The 19,232-nt window shown below is 37.4% G+C and overlaps 1 protein-coding gene across 2 annotated transcripts in view; it reads right to left on the bottom strand.

The window, feature by feature from the left end:
• Nucleotides 1-19,232, bottom strand: part of GALNT1 (polypeptide N-acetylgalactosaminyltransferase 1) — a 44,013-nt gene that overhangs the window by 1,613 nt on the left and 23,168 nt on the right. For both annotated transcript variants that reach the window (XM_009996504.1, XM_009996505.1), the window contains exons 4-11: nt 16,429-16,636; nt 14,842-15,012; nt 13,607-13,724; nt 12,438-12,618; nt 4,744-4,883; nt 3,521-3,619; nt 2,565-2,699; nt 3-94 (exon numbers count right to left, since the gene is read on the bottom strand). In XM_009996504.1, coding sequence (XP_009994806.1) covers nt 3-94; nt 2,565-2,699; nt 3,521-3,619; nt 4,744-4,883; nt 12,438-12,618; nt 13,607-13,724; nt 14,842-15,012; nt 16,429-16,636 — 1,144 coding nt within the window. The remainder of the gene's footprint in view (nt 1-2; nt 95-2,564; nt 2,700-3,520; nt 3,620-4,743; nt 4,884-12,437; nt 12,619-13,606; nt 13,725-14,841; nt 15,013-16,428; nt 16,637-19,232) is intronic.

Below are 19,232 nucleotides of genomic sequence, written 5' to 3'. Positions count from 1 at the left end.
TGCCGTTGCAGTCTCTGATGCTGGGTACCTGGCTGTCCTCTTCGGTGGCTTTGTCCAGGCACTGGTTACTGTTTACATGCAGCAGGGTTAATTTCTTGAAGACAAAATAAAAACAAATTAGTTTTACAAAAATCACCAGGCATCAGCTAATAAAAAAGTTTCTAGTGGCCATTAAAATTATTCCTGATGTAAACAAGAACTAGATGAGACCCCTTGGTTATGGACTCCAGGTCCCAGTTCAAAATAAGGTTTCCATATGCCATTTGATGTTGTAGATACTAAAAGCATTGTTTTGTGAAGAACTGAACAGTCTGAAACTTCTAAATGACGTTCTTTCTATCCATCAGTTTTAATTATGACTACACAGCTGGGAATCTTTGAGGAGCCAGAAATTACAGTTTGGTAAGGTATACGATTTTGACCATTAGTTTTATTTGTAGTTTTGATCAGCTCAGAATGAACACACTGAATCAGAACGAATTCAGAACTGAATTCAGAAGTCCACTTTTTTCCTCATTTGGGAATACAATACTGACCTCCATGTTCTTTTAAAAAAAAGTGTAAAAATACACACACAGGTGTATGTTTTCCCATATCTACTAATCTTCTGCAATCTTCCATACAGCGCTTTAACTATCTTAGCACTATCCCCTCACAGAGGAGAGATCTTCAGAAGCTGCACTTCCTGCCACTGTATAATGGATACTCCGCAGTGCACCAGCCTGTCTATGGTACTGCCTGGCATTACTATCAGTATTTCTCCTCTCACTCAGCAGTACAGCCAGGACACTGGACTGACTGAAAAGTAGCAGAACAGGCAGGCCTTTTGTGCATGAGTAGCAAAAATTTAAAAAAAACAAACCCCAAAACAGAACAAAAAACAGAGCACATCAATCTCCTACACTCATACAACACCTGAAGAACAGAGTTGGAACAGACTTAAGCAGACAAATAACTAATGCACAGCTTTTTTTGGTTTTCCTCCTCCTTTCTTTTCCTTCCATTAAGGGAAATGTGCTTCTTACACATCTGCTGAACAGAAAGAGAAGGGAAAAAAAAAAATCCAGAAAATTCACCCAACTACATGGGCCAGGGGTCTTGCTAAGTATTCTCTAACTTACTTCTGTGCTTTATTACCCAGCTTTCAGTACAGGTCTAAACATTATACCTAGATTTTCCACTGACAAAATAAAGAGAAAAACCACACACCACAAAATTTATGTCTGGGCATTGATATCGGGGAGGTCTGTTTTACAGTCTGTGGCAATCACTGCAAGATAGACTATCACAATTAGGTGTCTGTAGATGTAATGTTCTCAGCACTGATAAAGTAGATAGAAAATAAAAAGGACTTGCTGTTTGGGGAATCACTGCATATAGCAATATTACTTGTCTTACTGAAGTTAGATAAACTAACAACATTAAAAACAAGAATGAATGGTTGCCAAGACTCAAATCTAATAATGTCAGCTAACATTAAATCCTGAAAGCCTTCAACAACTTTCTTCAGTCTCCTATCAGTAGCTGATAGCAATGTGCAGAAATCCTAGTTGAGATCCACTGTCTTCCACAGTTATTGCCATCCTAGTAAAAAAATTGTCATTCATACATATTCCCTTTTATTGTTAAAAGTTGTAGGTTTCACTAACACCCCAGCTGCTAAAATCTACAGCAAGTCTATTGAGTTAGAAATACCTTCTCCCCCTTTAAAAAAAAAAAAGTGAAATAACTTTTTAGTACCTAAATATCTACATGTTCTCTTTATCAAATAGCCACAATTATTATACTGGCAAGATTCCTCTTCCATAACTTGACTTGCAACTGTCCTTTGCAATAATTGATTTATATTAACAAGCTTGAGAATTTTCTTTTTTGCTAATGAGCCATACCCTGAAGTCAAGAGTTCTTGACAGTACTACTCAATCACAAAATTGTCTATGAAACTTGCAAATCATAATGACAATGAAGAGATGAGCAGTTAATAATTTCCAGATACAGCAGTTCAACACACGAACTTCAAAATAAATTTGAACTTTATGTACAAGAAAGAAAATTGTTAAAATAAAGCAGCTTTAAGCAACTCTACCTTAACCATGCCATGACTAGAAATGTAAAACCTTGCTTATAATTTTGAGATGCTGATATTTTAATTAGGAAATTATTTCTTTTGTATCTTTTGTGAGATAAGACACCTGGTGCTGAAATTGGTTACAAGATCATTAGCACTACCATTTACTGGACCAGCAGATGCTTGGAATATTTTTCCATTGTTGATATCACCATAACAGAACACTACACTAGCAGATTATATTTCTTCAGAGGATGTGAAAGCACATTGAAACTATTCCTCTAAGAGCTCTCTAAAAACTCACCAGGTAATTAAATTAATACAAGTATACTCAAAGTGACTACATCAGAATTAAAGATGGCAGTGGAACATAATCATGACTTTGTTTCCTCTTTTGACTGTCAAATATTGATCTCACAAAGCAACATGTTGCTCTGTAGGCTCATGGAAAAAAAAGTTGTCCCATTTTAATGTCACAAGTCATTAGAAGACTTACCACTGGATCATACTCCCAAAGCTGATTTCCTTTTAGATGGTGGCACTTGAGCATCGTTACTGGGCCATTAAGTTTAGATACATCTAAACACAGATCATCAGTTCGAATTTCTTTGTTGGCAGTATAAGAGAAAACCTGAACAGAAAATGAATGAGAGGAACTGAAAAAAGTTCAACTAAAAGACTACCAGAGTAAGGGGAAGAGGGAACACCTGTGCATTACTTCATTAAGATCCAATACACCACTTTTTTCCCCATCTTCAGCACACAGAGAAATAATTTTTTTTAAGGGAATAAATATACTATATGAAAAAGCTCTTCAGACAAAATTGACATTTTTAAATTGCAGACTGCTTCCTGCACAGAAACAGAATGATTCCAAAAACAGGTAATCTTTGTATACCAGAAAATAATTCACCAAGAATTATTGAAGTAGAATGAAAAAACAGATGTAAAACAAATTCCAGAACCAACACTCAGAAAAATGTACACTAAAACTAGCATTTCAGGTACAGGCATGTTTGGCTTTTTTTAAAGCAGCCTGATCTACTGGGGGGTGTCCCTGCCCATGCAGGGGATTGGAACTAGATGATCTTTAAAGTCCCTTCCAACTCAAACAATTCTACGATTCTATGAAACAGGAGGTCTAACTAGGAAACAGTCTCAGAGAACCTACAAGACATGAAGCTTGGCTTACAGCAGCCTCCGACTCCTCCCCTCATTTAACTTTTCACTTGAAAGTTTATCTAAAATCTGTTGCAACCAGGACTCAAAAAGCTACAACGGACAACCAACCACCAAATCTCATGCCTGTTCTCTTCCAGGCATCTTCAGTGATGGCTTCCTTAAATATACTTAAGTTGTAAAGTTTAAGGATAACTACTGTAATAATAAAAATATTGTTCTGATGAGAAGTAGTGTTCCAAATAATACATTAAGATAATAAAATATTGTCACCTGATTGCCACCCATCCCATGGCAGTTGAAGATTCCAACTTTCTCATTTTCTTTTCTTGCCATGTTATCCAGACATTGATTTGTCTCCACATTTCTTATCTAGAAGTGAAAAAAAGCACATCACCAAAGGTTGTTGTTTTTAGACAAGAAAGAGGCTCATCTCAAACCACACTGGCATCAGTTCTCTCTGCTGTACACCCAGAGGTTATGTGAACGAAATACAAAATACAGGAACTGTACCATGAGAGACCACTATCTGACACTTCAACTCCCAAGCAAATGCTGGAGCTACCAGGTTACAGAATCATGTTTGTTTCTTTGTTTTCTTTTGGGGATCTTTGCATCTTGGGGATTCTTTTTGCTCAAAGACTCAGCTACAGCATAGTCGACACAATTAAAGCTCCAACCCAAAATTGCCAGAAATTTTAAAGCACACTCCTAGGCACAGTAGGTTTAATTCCCTTTGAAATCACGGGTGACTGAGTTCAATTTTCTCCTTTCTTGAGTTACAGCCTTAATCCCTCTATTACTACACAGTAAGTAGGCATGAATATCAGTCTCCTGACATTCATGCAGCAGCATGAATGCCTGCTCCATTTTGTTAAAAACGTTTCTTTTAAGAACAAACAGTACAAAATCATCCCAAAAAAAAGCCCAATATTTGGGTCAACATAACTTATAGGGGAGAGAGTAGATATGTGCTTATTCATTACACCATCATCTGTCCTACTTCTACAGTCACTTAAGACATATTAACAAAAAAAAACAGAGATGCCAAGCAAAAGTTCAGGATCACTGGAGTTTGCAGGTCTGACAAGAGTTCTGGGGGTGAAGATACAAGCAATTTTTAGGCAAAGCTATTGCTTGACCTGGTCTATTTTTTTAAGCAAAGCACTGCTCATATTCCACATAGAGAATGTTAAACAGAAAGTTATCCATAAATATACATTTCTGAAGGACTACTTCTAAAGCCCTTCTATATGACACTTACTACAGTAGTAAAAAAGGGAGAGTGCTGAAATTACAGTACTATATACCAAAGCTCAGATTTCTGCCCCACTGAGAAGCTCAATGTATCACTTTGCACATGAAAGGAACACAGGTGCAAGACTCTTGAACCTCGCTGGAGGTAACTTGTTTGCCCTAATCAGTTCAGAACATAAGCAACTTACTGCTCAACATACTTTACATAGGGTAGATAAATATGTATGATAAAATCTTACCTCTCCCAGAGAAAAATAATGACGTGGAATTTGGGAATCAGGATAAACATTCTCCAAGTACCAGGAGAAAGGCTTGCACTGGAGCTTGCGTCTTAGTCCAAGTCGTGATGATATGTCCCCATAATCGACTTTAGTAACTCCTGTTGAAACAAAAGTTGTATGTAATGGTTGCTAGTAAACTTTATGTAATTCCACTTACTACAGAAGTGATTAGTATAATATACTGCTTGTATGAAAGACTCTTCAGAAAAAGTCCTCTCTACACAAAAAACTTGTGGGTTGTTTGTATTTTTTTTTAATACAGCATTATGTTGTTTATATTTTCAGAGAGATCACATCAGTCTCTACTGAGACTTCTTTTTCCAGAAAATTATAATAAATATGGAATCACTAGATCTGGCAGTTTCTTACCTGTGGTTTATGGAACAATTTGAACACAATTGCTTACTAAGTTATCACGGGAGAAAGACTGAAACTGTGATAGTCACTAATGACATTCTAGCCACAATGGCATCTGGGGTGCACATCTACACAGTGTAACATTGCAATCTCTTGTGATGAGTAAGGGGAATTACATTTTAATTTAATTCTGTAAGGCTGGTACCACTGTTGGACCCTTCATCATCTAACAGTGCAAACAGTCAGAAAGGAGCCTTCACATAAGGAACCAACCTCTTAGTAATTCAGTATTTGTTCAATATAACTGCAGCAGACACAGAAAGTATGTTCACTGTTAGGACTGTTATCTTTTTGGTTGTTAGACTTTTCCTTTATGGTTGTTTTAATACCTTCTGAAAATCAATTTCTGCAAGTCCCATTTGCACATGGGTTGAGGAGGGTGTTTATGATCAGTAGATGTTTTTTGCCACACCAGAATGAAGCACTATAGTAACTAATATTGCAGTAATTAATTAATTATGGGTACGATAAATCCTAGTTTGAATCTGGTTTGAATTTCCTACACTTCACTCCCTACCACGCAGGCCAAACATAATACACTACAAAAAAACTCAACCCAAACAAAAACTCAACCCAAAAAAGAACAGGTTTAAGGAATTTAAATTCCCCTCCCAGAACACAAATATAATTCCACTGACCACCACACTATACACCTCCAGCTGCATATATTTTTCAGAAGTCTCTCCACTTAGAGAACTGTGAACTACATTTAAAATTTATGACTTTTTGAAATTGAATTCAAGACATTCCCAAGTTGGCATACTGTGTTATTAAATTGACTTGCCAGCAGATGGTGTATTGCTACTCAATTGAGACAGATATCTGCATAATTTCAGCTAAATGTTTGTAAATATGAATAAAAAAATAGTGATTCCAGTATTCCAGAAAGAATAAATGCTAGCTAGGCTTTTATATTTTTAATATTATTTTTTAAAAATAAGTTGTTATAAAAAAATTATAGAGAACTATATTGGTAAGGGAATGAAAGCAAATAAAGCTTGTTTTTTAATGAATTTTTTATTAGTGTTAATGAAATGTTAGAATCTCCTAAAATAGAAGCCCAAAAAACTTCAGTCTAGGCTTTCCAGTAACAAAAGAAATCCCCAAACAAAATCAAAACACAAACTAAACAAAAAATAAAATCCATCTCAAAACAGTGCCCTATCTTCACCCCCTCTACACCAAACGTAGAACTTTCTCAAGAGATAAAGAAGCAGGAAGAGTATGTGATGAAAAGCAGCTGATGGATGAAATAGTTATGCCATGCTTACAACGACCTTATGAAACTCAAAACTCATTCATCAGAGTTTGCTACACTGATCTTTGGAAAACAAAACTGCTAAAGCTTTGTCATATCACTGAATGGCCACAAGAATTAAGGTCACAACCATAAAGAATTATATGTAAAATTATGTAAATAGCAAACAAGGGTGCTGTTTCTTAAAGCAGTTGTAAATATCACCACATAGAAAGAAAAGTGCCAGCCAATATTCCCCCCACAGTAATAAAAAAAAAGGTGTGTATTATATGTCATTTAACCATTTTTCGTATGAAATATTTTTTTTTAATCCTCTCTGAAGTTAAGCCTGCCCCAAACCTTATACTGACATACCAACTACAGTCAGACCACAGATAGTATCATGTTAGCAGATGGACTGAATCACTGAACCACTGTAGTTTCCTTAGGGGTGTCCTCTTAACAGGGCTGAATTACTCTGTTTCCCAGGTTTCCGGTACCTCATTTATATTACATAAAACTAGTTTGAGTGTTCCTATGCTGATAACACCAAGTTGTGTGGAGTAGTTGACACCCTAGAGGGAAGGGATGCCAACCAGAGGGACCTTGACAGGCTGGAGAGGTGGGCCAGTGCCAACCTCATGAAGTTCAACAAGGCCAAGAGTAGGGTCCTGTACCTGGGTTGGCACAGCCCCAGGCACAAATAGAGGCTGGGGGGAGAATGGCTGGAGAGCAGTCCTGAGGAGAAGGACTTGGGGGTGGTAGTTGATGAGAAGCTCAACATGAGCCACCAGTGTGTGCTGGAGCCCAGAGAGCAACTGCATCCTGGGCTGCATCAAAAGAAGTGTGGCCTGCTGGGCAGGGAGGGGATTCTGCCCCTTTGCTCTGCTCAGACCCCACCTGGAATACTGTGTACAGTTCTGGAGCCCTCAGCACAAGAAAGATATAGACCTGTTGGAGAGGGTCCAGAGAAGGGCCATCAAGATGATGAATGGCCTGGAGCACCTCTGCTATGAGGACAAGCTGAGAGAATTGGGGCTGTTCAGCCTAGAGAAAAGAAGGCTGCAGGGAGACCTTATAGTGGCCTTCCAGTACTTGAAAGGGGCTACAGGAAAGCTGGGGAGGGATTTTTACCGGAGAGGACAGTGACAGGACAAGGGGTGATGGTTTTAAACTGAAAGAGGGTAGATTTAGGTTAGACATTGCAAGTAATTCTTCACCATGAGGGTAGTAAGGTGCTGGAATAGGTTACCAAGGGAGGTTGTGGAAGCTCCCACCCTGGAGGCGTTCAAGGCCAGGTTGGAAGAGGCTTGTGCAGCCTGGTCTAGTGTGAAGTGTCTCTGCTCATAGCAGGGAGGTTAGAATCTGATGTTCTTTAAGGTGCCTTCCAACCTTAACCATTCTATGATTCTGTGCAATAGCAGCACACAGTGCAGTGGCAGCTACTTATGGGTAACAATTCTTTTGTGGAAAATAAAAAATGGAAGCAAACTAGGAAAACTGCACAACAAGTCATAAAAAAATAAAGTATCTCTCTAAATCACTATTGCCTTCACAAACCAGTAAAGTTTATATATGAGCAGTCACATATACTTTCCAGTGGTTTTGTACTTGTTTTTAAAAGGCTGGTCTACAAAAAACCAAATCAAACCAAACAACAATGAACCACAAAACAAGAATTAGACCAAGTCTTCCTCCCAGGAGATAATTATGCCAGATTCTGCAAGTATGTGCATCACAAACACAATCATGTCCACTATCTGTTCTTTCAAATATTTTGATTTAATTAAAAATAAAAAATCTGAAATAGTGATTGCTACTGTTGTCTTTACTTGGCCATATAATTTGGATATCCCCCTCTCTCAACTACATTAAAAGCACAGACCTCCCAATTTGTCACACAGCTTGCTGTTTGCTGTGGGAAAATGGTACGATTTTTTCACACATATGCCTAAAGAAGCACTCAAAAATAAATATTGATAAGGCAAAAATCCCCGCATCAAATCATCCAATTACACGATCACCAGAGCTGTTCTTTACCAATGTAAGACATCTCAGCATCTTCTTCTGTCACTGTTCTAGAAGTTTGGTATGCAGTATCAGACTTCTCTGATCAGCAATATATAATGGTCTTTCCTTATACCTCTATAAAACCACATAAAAATTATGCCTATCATAAGAGACATAGAATAGAATACCCCTTCTTGAGTTTAATTTTCTTTACCACCTTATATTTAAGCTTCCCGTCAGCCATGTTGCAACAATTCTGTCATTCTCAGAATTTCAAAAGCTGAAGATTTTCTTGCCAAGTTAATATGTGGCAATACATTTATGTTAAAACGCTTTGAAAAAAAAGGATGAAGTTTTCTTCCAGATTATAAATTGCTCAATCATTTTCAAAAGCACAGTATGAAAACTGTTTCATCCGAAACTAGTCTCCTGTTAAAAATCATATCACTTGGTTTTTATTCAGTATTATGAAACTCAATAAGCAATAACCATTTTAAACCAATTTGAATAGCTACATTATTTGCATTCCCAATTAAAGATAATAGGGAATACTAGCTGAAAACGAGAACACATGGCATCGCTCAGTACTTATTTTTAACATAGGCTTAGCTACATTGCCAGAACTACCATCGGGGGCTCAGCCCTCTGCCCTCCCCACCACCCATAAATAAAAACGTTATCCCTGTACATAACTAATAGGGACTTACTGCACTTGTCTAGAGACAAGTGTGTGCAGTGATTAGAAACTAGGCTTACTGACCCAGTTTTCAGGACAAAACACCTATGTCTAGACAGCTCTTGCTCAGGTAATTCTGTAATCTATCTTTTCAAGCCTTCTGCCTCTCCAGTTAGTCCCAGTGCAATGGAAGATACCTTCTGGGGCAAACTTTGTGTCAACAATAAAATTAATTTCCATACAAGCTTGGTGATGCTGTCATCTCGTGAAGCCTAACCTTGGGCAACCCAGTCCCAGTATTTTAGGCTGGTGAAAGTGATGAAATGAAAACACTAGAAAGAAAGCAATGGTAGAGTTCACAGAATAGAGGAACTTGAGCCAGGAATCAGACTATTCACCTGCACATGCTGGATTTGTTTTCTGAAATCCTAAGAGGAATGGCACCATGCTGTATTGCATAACTGTGAGGAAAACTGAGACTAGATTGCAGCTTGTGCCATTACTATCATGGAGAAGAGCTGCTGTGCACAGTAAGAGAGGCTTGATTTTGGCTGAGCAACAGCTGCTGCAACACTTTCCTGCCCAACCTGTATCTGTACCTAACCACTTTTAAGCAGGGAGATGGCTTCTAAAATGCATGAAAGCTTAAAACAGACAAGTAACAATTTCTACTAGACTGCACCTACTAAAGGAAAAAGGACTACAGGCTTACTTTTCAAGAGGGTAGCTCTCCATTTAAATACATAACATTAATAGTAAAAAGTATCTTGAGTTACTATCATTCAAGCAGTAAGCCTTTCCCCCTCAGACAACAAAGCTACCTGAGAATCCTAGGCTTGCTCTCCTGGACCAACCCCTCTTGATTCACTATCTTAGGGGATCAGAAGAGAAAGGACATAAAGGAGGAAACAATTTTCTTGTTAGCTAGGCTCAGTGATGCCTGTCAGTATATTACCTCCTTCAAAAAACAATTTTCTCATCTGTGTGAACTACTGAGAAAAAAACACAGATGCATAGAGGATTGTCTGTTTTCCTTGTTTATCTGCAGTCAGGCTTGCAAACCAGCACCAGCTTAAAAATTCTCACCTTGTTCCTTGCAAGAAGTTGTAACACTATCAGAGTAATATTCAAATACACAAAGTACTAGCAAAGAGTTTCACAGGCTGCCTACTGTATTCTGAGGGTACTGCTGAGAGTCACTACACCATTATTCTGCAAGAACTAAACATTTGCAATTTATTTTAGAAGGATACCTGGAAAGGCAGTGTATGGCTAAATAAGCCAACATAGCAGAGGTAACCAAGTTCCTAAGATAACTACTGACCAGAAAGATTTAATTAAATTTACACTTATTTGCTGTCAACAGGTAAAATCAGAGACTGCAAAAGTCAGGTAGGACTGGAGATACCAGAACAACAACAGTGAGGTGTTCGTGAATGACAAGTATTCTGTCATAGCTAAGAATGAACCACACTGGTAACCACTCTCTCTGCAGCCTAAGACAACAAAACAATTTCAGAGTAACCCAAATTATTCAGGTGCTATATGAGCCTATTCTTGAAACACCTGGAAATGCTAATACCAAAGTTTAGTGCAGTGTCAATACAGATACAGGTACACAAATGAGGTGGTGTTCCAGTCAGTAGGTACAGATGCTCTACAGGGAGCTTGGCAAGAACACATCCAAATCCACAGATCATTATTAGCATACAAACTATGCAGACACACATCTTTTGAAAGGAAAGAAAATACACAGTGCAGTTATAGATGATTGCTTAAGTTACTTTCACCACTTCAAAATGTTTACCATAATCTATTTTAAATTAAATTCTTTCATTCTTGTCATACAATGGGAGAAAGCATTCATATTCTGCAATACTGCAAAGCCATGAAATAAAGTCCTAGCAAACCAAAATCCTACAAAACTCAAACTGTATGCCTCCTCTTTTGGCTTATTGTTACCACACAAAATGGAAGGACTATAGAGATTTTATGTAAAGTTACAGAGCCGTATCATGGTGTTAAGTAATTTACATCATTTTTTAAGAATTGGCTTATTTTTATACTTAGGTGTTCCAGATACTTTATAGATTTTAAAATCCCTCTTGCCATGGATACATAAAAGCAATCTTAACCAAAAATAATTACACCTGGTTATAGACAACTTTTCTGAATATATCTATACATGTCATGTTTGACTTCATAATGCTTTATTAATAACAATGCGGGGCACTAACAATAAGCTGTTAGCTTCTGATTTCAGCTAAATAGCTTTTAGTAGTACCAAGAATTATTTTTTTAATTAAAATCCTACAGAGTATTATTTGAGTAATGGATTTTCTTAAGATAAAAAAACACCAAAAATCTGCAGTCATTTGTTCTCACAAGTATTCTTAAAACCTGTAATCTAGAATTTGACACTGTTCAGACTCACACTACACTCTATTACAGCTTTTGAGTTTCAATAATAAAGTAGGCTTAATAAACAAGGCATAAGGAAATACTGTTTTTAAAGATACATCTTTGGAAAAGCACACATGGCATATAGAACTACCACTTATTATTTGAATGTTTCTGTTGTTTCAAGTATTTAGAGAGGAAGTCTGTTTCTACACAAAGTTGTCTCTCTCTGTTTGTTGTTTTTCCAAACAACAACAAAAATATCCTCCTAGTGGAAAATAATAATTCAGTATTTCCCAGGCTTCCTTGTTTTTCCTGAAATATTTTTCTTCTCAGAAAGTTTGAGTTCATAGGAAATTTGCTCTCCTATTTTACATCCTCTTGTTTTGTTAAAATCCATTTTAAGAAACATAATAAATATCACCACAGTCAAGTATATTGGCAGCTTGCCCCTACAACTCTGGATAGTGAAGAGCAAACTCCTCCAAGCCAAAAGATGTTAACTTTTGCCACTTATACTACTGGAAATCACTTCTGATCTATTCAGCCTGGAATCCCTACAACACAGAAGCCTGAGGCCAAACTCCAGCACATTGAGATGTATTTGCATGGCTAGTTTTAAGCACTACAGTTGAGCTCTTTGACATTCCACCGAGCTTTAATTCCACTGCACATAAAGCTCATTCATAAATCATGTAAATGTTAAAAGATAAAAAAATACTTCAGGGCACATCTCTGGCTAACAAAATTATTTTTTAATTAAGGCCTTCCTTTTTTGTACATCTTAAGTGGGCTTTGTCTTACAAACCTCAAAGAAATAACATTTTTATTTAAATACTCAAGTTCTTTCCCAGTAGTAGTAAGATTTTAATTCTTAATAGGTATTTCTTATAACACCAAGGACTTGCTTACCTGGAGAAATTATGTAAAAGAAGTTTTTGAATTCATCCATCCAGACTTCTGCAAGCCTTCTGTTATTTTTGTTAATTATCTGCCCTGTACCTCCTGGAAAAGTGTATGGTGTTGCTTTTCTGAACACATGCCCGACATGTGAACAAGTTACAATCTCCAAAGTGCCACCACATTGCCAAATCTAAAAGTGACAGAATAATTATTGCATGGCTTCAAGTGTTTAAAAAAAATGCTTAAAATGTTCATAATCAGTTTCTGTTTAAGTTGGGGACACAGCATTAGTTAAGGTCTAGAAAAAATACATACTGCATGAAGAGAAATGTATGCCTGTTTCCTGCTCAAACAGATAAGGATGCTCACAGGCTGAGGAAAGCAGCATAGTAAGGAGTGTATTGGGCCTCAGAGATTACTTTAGGGAACTGGGCAAGCTGACAGCAAAGGAAGGAAAAGGCTCACATGAATCACAGGGAAGTAACAGGTGGTGCTTGCAGCCCAGAAAACCAACCATGTTCTGAGATGCATCAAAAGAAACAAGGCCAGCAGGTCAAGGGAGGTGATTCTCCCCCTCTGCTCTTGTGAAACCCCAAATGGAATACTCTGTCAAGTTCTGGAGCCCCCCAACACAAGAAGGACATGGAGCTGTTGGAATGAATCCTAAGACAGGCCACAAAGATAGTGAGAGGGATGGAGCACCTCTCCTATGAAGACAGGCTGGTTGAGAGAGTTGGGATTGTTTAGCCTGCAGAAGGGAATGCTCTTATAGCAGCCTTTTAGTACCTGAAGGAGTCTAGAGGAAAGCTGGGGAAGGACTTTTTGCAAGGTCATGTAGTGATAGGACAAGGGGAAATGGCTTAAAACTGGAAAAGGGATGATTTAGATTAGACATTAGGAGGAAATTCTTCTCTATGAGGGTGGTGAAACACTGGAACAGGTTGTCCAGGGAAGTCACAGTTGCCCCCTCCCTGGAATTGTTCAAGGCCAGACTGGATGAGGCTCTCCATTTTGGAGAGCATCTCCATTGGAGGAATGTGACAGGAAGCAAAGTGCTAACTGCAACATGAGAGGACACAGGCAGCAGGCAGAACGCAAGCAGCAGATCTATGTATTACAGAACTCAATATGCATTGTCCCACATAGTAAAACACTGAAAAAAGAAGAGTTTTACCTACCCTGAAAGAAATTTCTAAGTTTTCTCCTCCCCAAATATCCATTCCAGCATCATATGTTCCAATTTCCTGGAAGTAATCTCTGTCTATTGAAAAGAGACCTCCTGCCATTGTAGGTGTCCTGAGGGGAAGGAAAAGGGGGAAAAACAAGACAAAAAATAAGCATCAGTCATATTTCACACTTATGCTGACAAAATAGCTTTTTTTTTTGTTCCTAACATCTTCCTTCTCAGTAGGCTTCCATCCAAACTAATTTACCATTGTTGTGCTTGCTGGCTCAAAAGTCTTCCAGAGACAGAAACAGTTAGTGACAGTTCTCCCTATTTTCTCACTTCAAATTGGAGTCCAGATAGAGCAACAACCCCTAGAAAGCTGCTGCCATTTCTGAGAAGACTTCTGCCTCCAATGCTGGTAACTCATAAAAAAGAAAGCAGTTTCTTACAGGAAATTTATACTTCTGGCAACTGCTCTTGAAAAAGTTATGGGAGGTCATGAAGTGATCTGCTTGCTTTCACTATTATTGCTTCATACAAGAAAAATGGTACAGTCAGGGTTACATCCAGATTTTTTCACAAATTCCTTATTGATAAAAAAGAAAACTGTGCTTTATTCTGAGAAGACCTCTGGATTTCTTAAATGAAAAACATACAAACAAAAAAAAAAAGAAAGACCATATCCTCAACTTTATTGTAAGTAAATATGGCTCACTTCTAAGAATAGTAAGGTCAGAAAATATAACTGGCATTTGTTAAAAAGTACACATTATACACAAGTTACCTGTCTTTCTCATGACCTTTGTCATAACATCTACATGACATGCAGGTATAAATTCACCTCCCATCCATGCACTTGGAAGACATTAAGTTTATACATATCCACATACACAAGTATATACACACATGCTGAAAATAAATTAACCTTTTCAGAATATTGTTAGAAAATATAAAAGTAAGCATCAATTAAAATACATCAGTATAAAAACAGTTAAAACTCACAAGTCACCAGCAATTGACGTAAAACTTAATATGTCTGAAGTGAAAATCAAATTGCTTCCTTCATTACTAACAAAAAGTTACCAACAACTGATCCACTTAAAAGAACATTTATGCTGTTCTCTCAACCAGACAAAAACGATGCTACAACACACTTCATTAAGTACGCACTAACAAGATTAACCTACAAAGGGTATGAGTAAACATAAGAGGAACATTTTAACCAATTTAATAGTTTCTCATTACCTAACAGGAAGGGTTCGGTCTCCTTTCCGTCGATCCATCTCCCTCTGAGGAACAGGATACCAACGAAAATTCAGCTTCCAGTTGAATCCACCATAGGTCATGTCAGAACCTGCCATATATTCGAAGGTGTCATCACTAATTACATCAATGATGGGACACACTACGGTTCTCCTAGAGGAAGGAAAGAACAGAAACCAAAACGTCAAGGAAGTTGGCTTTGTTTTCTTTTAATTTTAATTAATGTAAGGGAAAGTATGTTTTTCTAATGCAATTTTGGCAACACTAGCTCTTTTTTTAAAATAGTACTTGCATTATTACCAATAATATTTATCCCTCTACAGATGGAAACAGTTATCATAGCTTTCTCAACACTACACAGTGATTGTATGTAACATAAAAGCTTTCATTGCTAGTCAAGTAACTTGCATGTTTTGAAACGAAAAGTTGGTCACTAGCTCTGGCAAGTATTCTTATATGCCCTCAGGACGAAGAAATTATAGTCATTATTCACAAAGTATAACTAGTGCATCAAACTCAACAGAAAGAAGCCTCCTTGCCACTGTCCTGACATTAAGGCATATACTCAGAGAAACAAATTCTAATCATTCTAAAGACTCTTAAATAACCACCATCAAGCATGCTTACTCTCACAGAAAGCTCTGGAAAAAGATTCAAGGTTTGCCACTAAAATTCAAAGAACTTATTTAATTGGGCCATTTGCACAAATGGTAACATTTTATATATTGTAGTCTCACAAAAATGTGTAATGTTCACTTAGCATTATGCCTTAGCACATTTCTAAACAAAGATTCTATCTATAGCCACAAGAACAAAACAGAAATCTGTAATACCATACTTAGTATCTGGTCCATTTAATATGCTGTTTACTAGCAGCCTAGTGGGAAAATACAGAGTTACTGAATGTTTTATTAAGTAGACCATTCTCATTTGTGGTTTTTTTTTCCTCTGAATACAATTTCTATCACAGATGGTATAAGCCTTGTAAATTTTGACTTATGGTATAAATACAAAGCTGTGTTACTGTAGTGTGGATGAGCATGATTCCAGTAACTCTTCTAACTTTAGAATGCACTCCAGAGGACCAAGTCACAGCACAGAATTCCACAATACAAATACATTACAAAATAAAGAAACCACAATGAGAACCTGAAAACAGTAAGCCTGACAGATCATGCTAACAGGGTTGGTGTTACATGAGATCAGGGCTTCATTTATTCCTCAAGAATATCTTCCCAAATTTAAGAAAAAAATGGGCCAGGCTGCAGACAGAAGACCTCAAATTCCATTGCTCTCTCAGGATGTTCAGGACTCCTGCTATTTGATGCATTATCTCATTGCATGCCATATAAGCTTCACTTTAAAGCAAATTTTACTTTTAAAAGTTGCACTGAATTAGCTTCTAAATCCTACACCCCCCTCTCATCTCTTATGTATGAGAAATGCATAATTTATCCAACCCTTCAGAAAGTAGATATTTGCTTATAGGCTATACTGTAATATTTGGCACATTTCTTACTAACAAAAACCCCAAAACCAATGTGGACCAAGAGATGGATAATTAATTACCTGTCAGCTTTGATCCTTGCCAGCAGAGGTTCAAGCCAGCCTACTGTACATTCACAATGAGCATCTAAGAAGGTGATGACCTGGCCTTTAGATGCAGCAGCCCCCTTTAATCTGGCTCTAATCAATCCAGAACGCTGTTCCATTCGAATCACGTGGACAGGTACTTTCAATTTTCTCACATAATTTTCCAGCGGCCTTTTCAAGAAGTCTGCAAAAAAATGATCCCAAACCATGGAAACTGTCAGTTACATTGTTCAGCTTTGTAGTTATATTTTTAATGAAGAGGCTTGAATTAGGAAACATTTCCCCTTTTCTATATTTTTGTACTTTCTCAGCTAGTTTCCTCTGCTGCTAATTCTGCACTTTACAATACGTCCTTCAACATCTCCATGTGTTTCACTTGACAGAGCAGGAAGTTCCTCCTCCTCTTCACTTCTTTATTATGGGAAATACAAAAACTAAGAGAGTATAGAATGCTTCCACAGAAACCAGATGGGATAGGCAAATTTTTACTGTGGAATACATGTGACTCTTATTTTGAAAAACATATGCATAAGTGTTCTTGGATGTTCTTGGTTTTGTTGTCTACCAACAAAATACAGGAAATGATCCCACTAGCTGAACACAGTTAATTACCACCTACATGAATGTAACTTACAGATACTTTCTTGGCAATAAGCTTTAAACCTGATCAAATTAACTTTTCAAATGTGCTTTCTCTAGATATTTCTGGCTATTTTTAAAATTAAATTATCACTACAATACCTAAAAGCAAAAATAAAGACAAAATTGTATATAAATGAACATCGGTATCATTAACAAGCCTCTGTTCAGCTGAGGAATGAATTATTCAAAATGCATGAGCCACAAGTGACTACCATATGCCTTAAGACTCAAAATTACTTGTATTAAGAAGAGTTGCCAAATTAACAAATCTCCCATTGCTAGGCACAGTTTTTCTCCATCATGAAAAATTAGACTACGATGCATGATGCCAAAGGAAGAACAAAGAATTGAAGAACAAAATTTCCAGTCACAGAAAGAGACTTTTGCAATATTTTGCAGATTTCAAACCTGTAAAAAAGGCAAAATAGTTTTATAACATAGCTACAGAATATGATTCTATGATAATATATTAGACTATACACTCAAAGCATATAGGAGCTAGAATCATAGAACGCTTTGGGTTGGCAGGAACTTTTAAGCATCATCTAATTCCAACCCCCCTGCCACAGGCAGGGACACCTCCCACTGGATGAGGTTGCTCAGAGCCCCCTCCAACCTGGCCTTGCTGGCCATGCTTCTTTTGATGCAGGCTTTTTGCCCACATTGTCAGCTCATGTTGAGCCTCTCATCAATGAACAGCCCCAGGTCCTTCACCTCAGAGACTGTTGTAGATGCTTTCTCCACCCAGCCTGTATTTGTGCTTGGGATTGCCACAATGCATTTGCAGGACCTTGTCCTTGATCAACTTCATGCAATTTGCATGGGCCCACCTCTCAAACCCATCAAGATCCCTCTGGACAGCATCCCTTCCCTCCAGCATTTTGGCCACACCACACAGCTTGGTGTTCTCAGCAAACTTGCTGAGGGTGCACTTGATTCCACTGCCCATATCACAGAAAAAGATGTTAAGCAGCGCCACTCCCAACACTATAAGGAATTAGTTGTATTACAACAGTGCAAAGCATCTACTAGAATTTAGCATAAGATAGTAACTACCTCATACAAGAATACACATTAAACTGGAGTGGGGGAAGAAAGCATGGCATGAACTCTTAGTGGCTGTTTTTTAAATTTCAAGAGGCAGCACTGGCCTGAGGGTGATTACAATTCCCTACCACTACTCCAGATGAATGAGTTCTAATTGCCTCCTCATTTTTTTCTGCACGTTGTTGGGCTGTCACAAAAACCCACAGAAATAAGTTCTGACACATCTTGAAAGCTGAACCATACTAGAAGAGCCTAAGAGCTTGATACATTTTAAATGCTTGTCTCCAGAGAAACTCAAAGTCTTATTGTGAGTATTAACAGAGACTCAAATGAATAAATGTTTATTAGTACAAATAAAGTGTACATGTTTGAACATTTTGCAGGACTTTTGGGGTTGAGCACAGAAGTAATTTGGCTGAGTCTGTTGCAAATACAGTGTCATCTCTTTACAGCGTAGCTTTCCAAAGCCACTAATTTAATGGTAACATTTATAGTTTTAATGTATATGACTTACATGATATTCAAAGAGAATACAACAGTAAAGCACTTGTCTCTATGCTAATCATCTCATGAGCAAGTCACACAAATCAACATATTCCTCTGCACATTTCAGGTGTAGCAGTGTCAACCTTGTAAAAGTAGTTCTAACCACTTCAAGCTGAACAAATTATAGGCTGCGACACTGGTCCCTGAATGCACAGTAATGAGAATGGTAACATTCTGCCAGGAGGAAGAGTAAAATAAACATTTCAATATTACAACTGCAGCCAGTCAAGAAACAGAACAAAACAGAAAATTACAGAACAGAAAATAAAGTCAGACTCAACATATTGCATATGAAATTCTGAAGTCCTACCTATATTTTCTCTGTAAGGTATTTATCATTTTAGTTTCTCGTTTAGAATACTTTCAAATTTTTTTCCTCTAAGAAACAGAGATGTGTGAAGTGTTTTCATTGTGGAGGGAACAGAGTTAAGAACAGTCCCTCTCCCACGTTTAATCATGTCCCTAAAAATATTCCCATGAACTACCACCTTGTTAAACATTTCAGAAGGGAGTATTTCCAGAAACAAAACATTGTCAGATGTTCA

The sequence above is a fragment of the Chaetura pelagica genome, unplaced genomic scaffold (assembly GCF_000747805.2).
Source record: "Chaetura pelagica isolate M959 unplaced genomic scaffold, ChaPel_1.0 scaffold82, whole genome shotgun sequence".
NCBI lineage: Eukaryota > Metazoa > Chordata > Aves > Apodiformes > Apodidae > Chaetura > Chaetura pelagica.
This window is presented reverse-complemented; position numbering and strand designations above follow the sequence as displayed.